The sequence below is a fragment of the Tympanuchus pallidicinctus genome, unplaced genomic scaffold, assembly GCF_026119805.1.
Source record: "Tympanuchus pallidicinctus isolate F22 unplaced genomic scaffold, pur_lepc_1.0 scaffold1, whole genome shotgun sequence".
Lineage (NCBI taxonomy): Eukaryota > Metazoa > Chordata > Aves > Galliformes > Phasianidae > Tympanuchus > Tympanuchus pallidicinctus.
The window spans coordinates 46,470,080-46,482,534 of record NW_026294618.1 but is presented as its reverse complement, the minus strand read 5'-3'; the positions used below and the strand labels follow the sequence as shown (position 1 = coordinate 46,482,534).

At 37.5% G+C, this 12,455-nt stretch overlaps 1 protein-coding gene across 3 annotated transcripts in view; it reads right to left on the bottom strand.

The window, feature by feature from the left end:
* Positions 1–4,171: 4,171 nt before the first annotated feature.
* The window catches only part of NT5DC1 (5'-nucleotidase domain containing 1), a 118,912-nt gene continuing 110,628 nt past the window's right edge, over positions 4,172–12,455 (bottom strand). Inside the window, exon 12 of one of the 3 annotated variants that reach the window (XM_052674453.1) lies at positions 4,172–4,398. In XM_052674453.1, coding sequence (XP_052530413.1) covers positions 4,280–4,398 — 119 coding nt within the window. In that variant the 3' untranslated portion in view covers positions 4,172–4,279. The other 2 variants (XM_052674606.1, XM_052674686.1) reach the window with 2 other exon arrangements.

The following is a 12,455-nucleotide window of genomic DNA, read 5'->3' as shown; positions in this document are numbered from 1 at the left end:
CTATCTGCCACAAAGCAAGTGTACGAAAGAATATTTTGTTTTAAAAGTTGATTGTATAAGTGTACAAGGTGCAAATAGCTACTTTATACCTGCCAGAAAACCTTATACTCTTTCACCATAGAATTTAGAAGACAATCAAAGATCAAGGCAAAACCCTGGTCAAGCAACATCTTTGTACCAGATCCCTTGTTCCACATGCTAGTGTGTGACTTTCATCTTTTTGTACAGGACTTTATTTCTAAACCTTATTCTCTGAGAAAGTATCTCTACTATAAAATATCAACATTGTGTACAAAAGTGTATTTTAGACTTACAGTGTTCTTGTCCTCTGTGGTGACAAAAGAATAAATGGAATGTTGAAGGTCAGTCATCATATTCTGATTGTTGACACCTTCATACTAATCTATATGTCTTTACGCTCTGCTGCCATTTACCTTGATATGATTTACTGTACATGTGGACTCGGGAGGAAAGGTTTAAGGTACAATATTTACTCAGGATATGATTGAACAAGTCATGGCCAAACACTTTTCAAACAAAACCAAATTCCTACCTTGAGGAATGTAAAGTCACATCTCTACTGATGGTAAGTAAGGATAATTACCAATTGCATATCATCCCACACAGCTAGAAAACATGACTGTGCAACCACAGGAAAGAGAATGACTCCAAGGGCAGGTTGGAAACCATTTTTTTTTTTTTTTTTTAATAGGGCAATAAGTGTTGGACCTACCTGACTCCTCCCTCAGGTTAGATTAGGACTCCTGGAATAAAGAGAATTGTGGTTTCTACAGGAGCGTGACTGTTTGGCAGGAAAATACAGGTGAACAGTTTTGAATTAGAGCAATCTCAGTTGTGATCTGCAGTAACTCAGCCTTTACTGGAAGTTACATGGACCTGGCTGCAGCCAGATCTGACGAAGCATGCCATGAGTCTTTTCATATCCTCAGAGACCTACTGATTGCATAGTTGTATCAGAATCCACCTTGTCATGTTACAGTGCCCCTCTTTAATAGGTGGTATTTCTCCTGGCAGGTTAGGTTTCCAGCTGTTATGCCAGCCAAGACAACAGCTAGCTGTTACCAGTTTTAGGATTGCTGGTTTCTGGTGCCTATCACTAGCATGGTTATCTCAAAGTATTGCTTATTCTATATATTCTATATACATATATATATATATATTCTATATATATTCTATATATATTCTATATATATTCTATATATATTCTATATAACAAGCAGATTTTCCTGGGAATTCCCTCAGGAACTGGGCCAGCACCGGTGTCCCACCACACCTTGGATTCTGGGCAGCTGTGGGACCTAGCAAGGTAAGGAGCCTCCTTTCTGCAGCCTCAGGTAATGCTGGCCTCAGCAAGGCCCTGCCTGCCAGTCTACCGCAGATAAGTTATCTGTATTTGTTTGACTTTTACTCTCAGGGGACTGGGAAGCCTTTACTTTCCAGGAACAAGTCCTATTCAGGAAACACACAGGACTCTGCTCATTGTCTATGCTGATTTTCCTATAAGTATTAAAGGTATTAATTTATTAAAAGTGTTAGTTTATATTGTATTTTGGTTGATTCACATGTTTGTTACTTGGAGTAGGTCAAGCTGTACTTTATTGGATGTTGCAGCACTAACCTTTCCTTGCACTGATTTGGGATGACATAGTCCCCCCTTTTTTGTTTATCTATAAAGTAAATTCAGAATTTTTTTTTTTGTAAGAAATTCTTTTTATTTTAAAAGTAAGACACATGTATTTGGTATCAAAGAGGATTACAAAAGAGACTTGTTGGTCAAGTTTTAAGCCAAAATGCAGCTTTCAGGACTATGGAAACAGACATAGTCATTTTAGTGACTCTTTGTGTCTCCCTGCTGATATTTAAGATAGTTTTCAGAGAACATGGAATCACAGAATTGTAGGGGTTGGAAGGGAATGCCAGAGATTATCAAGTTCAACCTCCTTGCCAAAGCAGGCTCCCTAGACTGGGTTGCATAGGTAAGTGTCCAGATGGGTCCTGAATATCTCCAGAGAAGGAGAACTCTACAACCTCTTTGGGCAGCCTGTTCCAATGCTGTGTCACCCTCACCGTTAAGAAGTTCTTTTGCATATTGGTGCGGAACTTCCTATGCTCCAGTTTATGGCCATTTTCCCTTGTCCTGTCCCTGCAGACTGATGAAAAGAGGTTGGCCATGTCCCTTTGTCTCCCACACTGAAGATCTTTATAAACATTAATTTTGCAGGCATTTCAGTGATCTTTCTGTCAGTGATCCAAGAAATCCAAGAAATATCTGAGATTTCCAAAAGTTCAAATAATCAGGGAGAAAAAAAACACAACAAAGATCGTGTCTTTACAGGGCCTTGTTCAATAGGGGCTAGCCCCATAAATTTTCTTCCATCCGCATTTCTTCTCCCTCATCCCCATGACATCTCCATTTCCAAGGGCCATCCTGTCCACCTCCCAAAGGTCCTCCTTTGCCAACCTTCACTCCAGCAGCCTCTCTCAGCAATGCTGACCACATGGTGACTCCTCAGGCTGGTGGTCAAATCAAAATACACTAGGACAACAGATCTTTTTGGGAAGGTAAGAACAATTGTCTGAGATTATGAAACCATTCAACCTTAACTAAATGTTCCATTTCATTTTGGAGGGCTTTGTAATAAGACTTGTAATATCTTCAGAGGTTCTTTAATAAGAATAGTCATTATGAGAGTCTTTATGTACTGATTTCACGGGAACTCTGTTTTTAACTATTTTGCAAATGCTTCAACTATTTTTCCAATATCTTTATGCAGCCACAGACATGGGGAGTCACACTTCCAGTAGCATTTGTGTTCAGGCCTTTCTTAGAATTTGTCACCTTTTCATTAAAAAAAAAAATGCTGATACCAGGAACCAGGGTCTTAGAAGACTTCATTTTCATTAGGCATTATATTTTAATTTTCTTTAAGAACAACACGGAACAAAACCAAGAAAAACACCTCAAAGTTGAAAAAACCAGATTCAGAAAAATAAAGGCATGAAAGTACATAGTATTGGTTTGGATTGGAATGTAGTTAGAAATTATTTTTAAAGGATTACCTGATTCAGGTCAGAATTTCAAATGATGCAGTAATCAGGGATCTGAGTCTTCAATTTGTGTACTTTGCTACTTAGTACAAATCATACCCTTATCTTGAGCCAGATTTGCAGCCCAAGATGTTGATCCTAAATTAGATATTTCAATTTATATAATTCAAAATAAACACAAGTTTTTACTTTTTGCTGCCTTAAGTCAAATATTTTCAGCCTATGCTTTATAAGGAAGCAAATAGTGCTTCCATTTTCCTTCCTTGTCCACCTCATTTTAATTCTTCTCAATTCCTCTTCTCATTTGTTTTATTTTTATCTTCCAAAATATAATGCTTAATATTTAACTGGAAAAGTTGCAAATCACTTGTAAATATGAATTTTAGAATTCTTTCCCTACATAAATAAAATAAAGGTAGGAAAAAGCATGAAACAAAGACTGTTATTTCTGAAATGAGGTGGAATGGCGTTTGCCTCTGCTTCTGAGACAAAATATTGTAATTAATGAAACTGTAATACAGACGTGTCAGGAATACCAGAAGTCAAATCCATTCTGAGAATTTCACCATCGGTTGGACACTTGCAGGAATAAAAACCATGTAGCCAAGGCTCCCAGGACTATAATTCTGTGTTTTGCTGCCTAAATTTTGTTCACGTCTCTTTTTGGCTATGAAGTATCTTTCTCTTTCTGCCTCAGTATTTCCATTTCTCCAAGAACAATTGCAGTGCTTCTCTGCTTTGTTTAGACAGCAAAAGAATAACTTCCTCATGGCTTGCAGAACACTGATCTACTGTCGTAACCTGAGCTGCCAAGGTAACTCTTAATGGAGTAGACTGAGTCTTTCATGTCTTTCCTGGGTTTTGCAGCAGCAAAGGCACCACCATAAGCAGAGATAGTACTGAAAATGTCCTCGAAAATTTAGTATGTAAGTTGAGATGAATTGTTAACAGTACATTTCTCTTAAAGTATCTGGGCAGTGCACGGAAAAAACCAGTTACTGTGTGAAGTGTAGTCCTGTAAGGAGATTTACAAACTATGTAATGCTCACCTGTCTCAGCTGGACTAGAGAAACAAGGGAAATAAATCTACACAGGAGTCTGCTTTAATTCATCATTCTATTTTATGAAGCATCAAACAGCATTTTCACCAATTAGCATTTAACAGCAGTTAAGAAAGGATCACAGGGTTATTGAAGGAAAAGCCAAAAACCTATTTCATAGTCACTGATTCCTCACTTGGCAGCAGTGCTCTTGGAGGGCTTGGGTAGTACCCAGCAGTTGCTGAGCTATTTGAGGAAAATCGTGTAAATCTGTAATCCAGTGGTAAATCTGAAAGACAGAAATATACCACATCTGATTAGCAGCACAGTCCATATCACATAAAAAATAAGCCTGTGGTGAATAGCAGTACTTCTTAAGCCCTTGAGCTGTTTGCTTACTGGCATTAGAAACTCAATCGGATTGCATGATTACATATTTATTTGACATCTTCAGCTGTCCAAGGAATTGACTTTCAGAGTTTATTCAACTGCAGTAAAGGATATTCAGTTCCTTGATTGCTGAAATAATGCTAGTCATAGAGAATGACTAGATGAATACTAAATAATCAAACAAAATCTTTTTCAAGCCTAGGTGGAATTTTCCTACTAGAACAGATTCAGGTTCTTTGAGCTGACACTCTTTTATCTCAGCAATCAACTGATGAGAGCCCCATTTAAAACAAAGAAGTCCTTTTTATATTTTTGGGATTGTTGTAGCAAGATTCCCAAAATGAACCCACTTTGGGACTTTCTTGAAGTTCAGTGTTAACACCATCATTTTGTATCAAGCCTTCTTGGAAATTTGCACTCGTAACTTGGCATACCCATTGCATCCACTCTGTTAAGGACACTGAATACATTTAAATAGGTCTGAACAGTCAAAGCTTTCTTTCCTTTCATTCTTTTAAAAAGACTTCACAAGCAGCAGTGCCTCCTTCTACAGGAAACTGATACTTCTCATACTTATTTCTTATTCAAAGTTCAAGAAATCAAATAAAATAAACTCCATACATATAAAATTTTATTCAACAATCACTCTCCTATTAAGTGGGAAGGCGGGGGCGGGGAGGAGCAGAGAGGGGGGGGAGCTCAGATCCTACCTAGTTTTCTGTTTAGAATCAAAGCAAAACAAAAACTAAACTCATCTGAACCTTTTTTTTGGGGGGCGGGGGGAGGGAAGGATTTGAAATACATTTGGGCTGATATTTAGATACTACAGGCTATAAAATTTTTTGCATTCAGCTCCTTTAGTGAAACAGAAAAACACAGTCTTAGCTGTTTCAGATCTGAACAACTGGAAGTTCAGGTCTATCTCAGCAGCAACTCTTATGCAGGACAGCAGAGCAGCATCCAAGCCTGCAGCTTTAAGACCACATAAAACACTGCTGAAGCAAACAAATCAGAATCTAGATCCAGTTGAGAAATCAGATAAAGACTGGAATAAAGCAGTAATGGGAGGATACTTGATTGCAAGTGAATTACGCTCTATTAAGTGGATTACTTCAACTTGTCAAAGAAGCACATTTTCTCATTCTGTCTTAGCCAAGGGATTCTCTAGGGCTCTTTCTGAGCACAACAGAGCAGGCAGATGTTTTCTACTCTACTGAGCAAAGAAGCAAAGATTCCGAATATCACTGTAAACTATAAAATTTAAGTGCCTTTTTTTATCTAAAAGCTTTCATTAGCTTTTTATTCTAGTAGACTGGAGTCTCTCAGGAGCAGTTTAACCAAAAAGCAGCAGCATAAGTGATGCAGACTTGCTGTGGATTTCCTTATCTTGAAGAAATGAACAGTTACATCAAAATGGCAATTCTGTTGATATTTCATGGTAAACTAGCTTTAAACAATCATCTTAGATGCCGAACCAATTTTGAATACAAAGTACAGAGGACTCCAACAGAGAATAATCAATTTTTACATATTCAAAATCCAATCTGCCCATTTAAATATTGCTTTTGTCTGAGCAAGTTGACTGGATGAACAGAAGGTATCCATATGTAAAAATGTTGTGTAAGGCATCACAGAAAGTTACATGAAGCAGCTGCTATTCATCACCTACAATGCTGATTTTATGTCACAAATATAGGAAAAAACCTTCCTGTGTTTTCAGGTTTGTTTTCATCAGAGATTTCATTTGCTGCATCTGCCCTGCTTGGAGTTGTGAACACTTCACACTACTTTATTTCAGTGTGATATATTTATGTGAAAGCCCTGCACTGATCCAGAAATACGTGATTGGAATCCTAGCAGCTATAAATAAATCAGAGTGAAGATGAAGGGTAATTATTCAAAGAAAGAAAAATGAAGATTGTTATTGATTTTTATTATGAAAAAATGGAAATCCAGAAAACATCAGAGAGGAAGTGTGCTGTAAGTTCTTTTAAACTTAGCTCTTCTGAAAACTCTGAAAGATCACACAAATTGCAGTTGCCTTGGATGGCAAAGAATTCATGTTAACTGGACACCAAAGCTCAGTCCAACTTCTCTGGATGCAGATGGCAATGGTATCAGCAGTGCTGGCTCATCAGCAAAGAACTATGGTAGAGGTCTTAAGTTTGCCTCCTGGACACAGCAGCAATTGATTTTGTACTTGGTCTTATTTTCTACTGTCACTGGTGGCATAGAAGAGAAATGAACACTGCTTGCTTTAAAAAAAAAAATAATAATAATAAGAGATTCATAATTTGATAATAAAGCAAGCCTCAGTTAGGAAAGAAATGAGTGCTCATTTCCAAAATGATTGTTTCCTAGTATTTTTACCAATAAATATCTTTAGGCTCTATTACCACACACGTTCACAGCTGCTGCTGTCTTGGCAGAGCTTTGCATCTGGGCATTCTCTTCTCACCCAGCCCTGATGGAGAACTGTAGATTAGAGGGGGGCACATACACAGCTCTTTCTTACCTACAGTGGGGGTCTGATCAGTGCTGATCAGCCTACAGTGACAATGGATTCAACACAAACCTCAACTCATATTGCCACTCACCTAGGAAATAAAACAACAACAACAAAACAACAACCACAAAAGAACCCCATACAAACTAAATAGATTTGGGTTGGAAGAAAGATCTAGCTGGCTTTACCCAATGAGACTCTGTAGGGACCTAAATCCTGGGAATTTTCTATGGTACACAGGTAATTTCACCAAGACTCATCTTGTTCCCAGCATTCACTTTCAGTGCCTAGCCTCCTAAAAGTCAAACATGGAGTGCCTCTATATCCCTTTCTAGATCTACAGAAATTCTAATTGCCAGATGTAGCCTTGGGAATATTCTTGCTTCCAAAGCAGAGCCTCAGTGTTGGTGAGTGATAAAAGCCAGCTCCCTTCACAGTATCCTGGTGCTTCTCAATGGCTCAGCTGGTGCTCAGGGCTGCGAGCTACTGATCACAGAAGGTCCCCAAGGTACCCTGCCCAGCCCAACCTCAGTTGCAGTGCTTGAGCAGCTCTAGTTTAAATAAAATGGTGAATGTGATGTCTGAACAGTAACCACTGCCAGGTTTATTCCAGTCACTAAGGTGCTGTGTTCCAGCTGCTAAGATCCAGCTGTTAAGTGATATAAATTATAATGCTGTGCTCTGATGCTTTGGCATATCCATATTCATACATGTAGGTGATAAAGATGGATTTATTTTGTATTTATTACTTGACTATGTCTCAGTTACTACTCCATTATTATAAGCCAATAAATAAAAGCCAAAAGCTCCTACTGGGAAAAAAAAAACACAAGAGTTGTAGCCACAGGGTAGGAAGGGAAAACCACAAGAAGAAGGGAAAACGTAGTATTTTAGATGAGTAATCAGGAAAATATTTGAGTAACTGAATGGAAGTCAGTTATAATCTAATCCTGACAATAGCCTTGCTTGATAAACAATTCTCATATTTAATCTTTCTCTGAGATTTCCTTGAACAAATCAATACATGAAACAATTATAATCTTAACTAAGGTCTTTAGGTGGAAGATATTTTTCTCCAATTAAAAGCACAGTCCAAGCCTAACGCAGATTTCTCTCAAAAAGCACAGAAGAAAAATCACAAAGAATTTTGCAATAGTGACCACAAAAAGGAGAACAACATTCTTTTGCAGTGACAGCACAGCAGCATGCTGGTGATGCATGAGAAGCCCACAGACGAAGGATTTCCCACTCCTGGAGGCAACAGGGCTGCAGAAACCTTGTAGTAAAGAGAAGGGCAGGACTGACTGAACCCATGTGTGCGCTTCTGATTGCTATCAAGGGACATGAGGGTGTGGGGGAGAAGCAAAAAGCTCTTCAGCAATATGATTCGATTTTGAAAACCTTCAAACTGCTTAATTGTAGCAAATATCAAAACACAACAATCTATCACGTGGCTCAGCATGCAGGTAGCACAGCTATATGGGCTATCATCACCCAATATTAATTACATTGTTTTTACAGGAATTCCAGTAATTTACTCTAGCTTAGGAGCTTTGCCATAGAACTTTGCTTCTACTGAAAAGTTGTTGTTGAAGAAAAAGGAAAATATTAATTAATATTAACAATTTCTAAAATAATTTCTTAACAGAAGAGTAAGCACACTTTTGGCTGCACTGCCAAGAGAACTACACTGTGGCCTGCCAACCTACAGGTAAACAGTACTGAGTGTTTTTGGAAATATGAAATATTTTTATCTTCTGACCTAGTTCTTTTTCATAAAAATCACAACAGCTCTTGCAGCAAGAGCTCGGAATGTAAAGGAATGCACTAGTAGCAAAAACAAAAAACCCCAGCGATGCAATTAGATTTATCTGATAGCAGTTATTTTTAGCAAGACATCTCAGGCAGATTTTCCTAAACACGAGATCAAATGTTTTCTGTATTAGCTCAGAGCTCTTGAAATACTTAAATGAGCATTCCTTCTACCAGTTACATGAAAGTCACTGCTGCTGTTTGCAGGCTCTGCAGCTGAACAGAAAGAGGAGGAGGATACACATCTGTGTGGGTGTTTGTTTGAACTGAGAGGATCAGCAGCAGCAGGGGGTCTAGAGAAGGAAGGTGATAAAGCTTCTCAGCTTGGATGTAATTGGCACTCGCAATGTGCTGTTTCAGCCAGCGCAGTTTATGCATAGATAAAGACTAATATTGCTTTCGGTGAAACTGCAGAATTTCTGCTTTAATAGCAATCCTTTAACAGCTTTTCCCATTGTGGCTGCACTGTTTGGAGAAAATGCCTGCTGCTCCGCCACACAGAATCATAGAATCCTTTGAGTTGGAAGGGATCTTTAAAGGTCATCTACTCCAACTCATCTGCAACAAACACGGACACCTACAGCTAGATCAGCTTGCTCAAAGGCCCATTCAGCCTGACCTTGAGTGTCTCCAAGGAAGGAATATTTGTAATATGCCCCTGGCAGAACAGCTATCCTGGCACCTAGCCATTCCCAGTTGCTGTTCTGCAAGTGATCAAACTGTTATGCTATAATACTCTTAAATATTTACATAAAGACAATGTAAAAAAAAAAATAAAAAAATTCTAAGACAAGATCCTAATGGCATATATTAGTCTTTCAGGGATCACTCAATTAATGTGTTTGAGTGACTCATCATGAGTGTAAGGACAAAGCCTGCCTTTTTTTTTTTTCATGCATTACCATCTTAATCCAAAGGGAATATGTTAGACATCAGACTACATGAACGTACCAGCAACTTTTTTTTTTTTTTTTTTTTTAAATATATAAGATTGCAAGTTATGTAAAATTTGATCTAGTTGAAGAAGTATTTCCAATAGTTGGTGGCTTACATACTTGCACTTCTTTCCACATTCAGAAATTATCAACATGTTATATTACCATCAGTGTTTTCAAATAAGAAACCTAAACCCACCCCACAAGCATGCGATCTAGTCAAAACCCAATTACAGCTTTAACTGCAGCCTGCAAATGAAATTATGCTGCTTGAGTTGAAGGATAACTTTAAAGTAGAAATGACTGAGTGGTTCCACCTTTCTTAATGAGTTGCTCATGAGTTCTCCCTTTAATCTTTTAGAGGTGGCTGTGCTTTGACATTTCACGGAGTGGAACAGGGATTGCAGGAACATTTCTGTCAGCTATTGGCTAGGAAGTAATTTTTTGGGTTCTGCATGACTTGACGCAGCCTTCAGGGGCACAAGTCAACACACCTTTCTGGAGGAGCAGTGAAAGGCAGACCAAAACATTGTGAATCATCCGTTTTATGTCCAAAATTACTAACAAGATATTTGATTAAATCTTTTGGAAAAGTTTTTCTCATACCCTTTGGCCAATACTGGGTCCTGAAGACTATTTACAAGTATTTGTGGTTAATAATATTTTTTTATGGTTAAGATGCAGTTTCTTGTCAGTTTCAGTTGTATTTTGCAGCTGAAAAAATAAATACATTCTATTTGTCTGTTGCATTGAGTGCATTGTTCTGTCTCTCAAATTCCGAGCACTGAAACTAGTTTCCTGGAATAGTTAAATCAGATTTAAATTATCTAACATTTTTCAATTTACACAGAGTTGGAGGAAGATGCTGCTAAGACAACCTGAGGCACATCTCCAGTAAACTAACTTTGCTACCAGTTTTTTTGTACCAAAACAGAAGAACCAGAAAGAGGTTCAGAAACCATGTTGTCATATATATATATATATATAAAATAAAATAAATAAAAAAAGCATTTCTTTCAAAAAAGGTTTGTTATAAAAATGATCTCTAGGGTCTTTTAATAACAAATGCTTTTTACAGCAGCTAAGCCCACAAGGAAGTCAGAATCACCCAAGCATTTTGTTAAACTGAAATCTCTAGAATGTATCTGTGAAGATACATTCTCACATTGGAAGTGTTAAGTAAAAGCATGGTTGTAAAGCTTTACATTTTAATGTTTACTACTATTAATAAGTAATTTATAATATATATACTTCTATATGTGTAAGTTATGTTACATCATTACATTATTTGAATAAGGAAGCATTTGTTATTATCTCTCTGGTTACAGGAAAGTCCAATTTAATTTTAATAGGAGCTAGATTTGACTATATACAACATAATTTCAATGAAAAATCATAGAACAAATGTATTAAAATATGGTGGTACTTTTTTTTTCTATTGTTTCACTCTAGTAATAATTACACATGATAATGCTCAGGATATAGAAATTATATATCGCCACATGCTTGGTTAAATTCATGACTTCCACAGTAATAATAAATTCCTCATGGACATTCACGTTTAAAACACATGTTGAATGCAATTTGCAACCAGTGTATGGTGGGCAGACCCGTGTATCTGTGACACACACTTTGCTAGCTCCAATGTCCCAGCCACAGCTGCCTTCTGCTTTCCATTGTGCAGACAATTTGCAACTCTAAGCAGAAACATGAACTCCTTTGCTACGGTTCACTGGCAATTTCAGCATTATATTTATACAGCAAGCAGACCGACGACTCAAACTCCTGCAGAAAGAGACAGGATATGGGACTCCGGCTTCTTTAAAGAGACAGTTTTGGCAAATTATAATGGATTTTTCTCTTCTATTAGTCAATTGAAATAGCAATAAGGCATGAAGAAAAACTTATGTACTCTGATGGGCAAAGCATGGCAAGATTTCATATGGCTCACAAGCTTTAAAGAAACACATGATCCTCATGTGCAACATAAGTTTGGTTACCACATCTCCAAAGTGTGAAATAAACTGTACCCATAAAATACTTTTGCACTAATCCTTTGCGTGCAAGTGCTTGGAGCTGATACATTGCTCATTTTGCCTGCAGCATCTTTTTAAATGGCAAACCTCACCATTCAGAGGTTATGAGACAAGTTCAGGAGCCTAGATTAACAACCACGACGTTTTATAAAGTTTAATTTGGGTTATCTGTATTAGGATTTAAGGCCCACTTTCTCAAGCTTTTTTTGTTGTTGTTGTTTTTTGTTTTGTTTTGTTTTTGTTAATGCAACAAAGAACAGAAGAAACTTACCAGAATTCTCCAAGAATTCTCCCATAAGCTTTGAAAAGAAAGAGTTACTTATCATGGAATTTTTTGAAGTGTTACTTTCATAAAAAAAAATATTAACTATGATGAGATTCAAAGTAAAAGCCTGAAATATGTGAAGAATTGTTTTTGGATCATAGAACTGGCAGTCACTGGTCGGAGATTTCACTGACTTCTGCAAAAGCTTGCTCAGTAGCTAAAATATGATCTGTATTTGATATCTTTGTAAATTAGGGAGATCTGCCAGTTACTGTTGGAATATCTGCATGATGCAGGGCCTATCATTACTCACACAAACATCTGGTAATTCGATGGGAACGCCACAGAGTCAAGTACTTGACAGTACCATTCAGGTTATGCAGGTACGATAGATAAGCACAT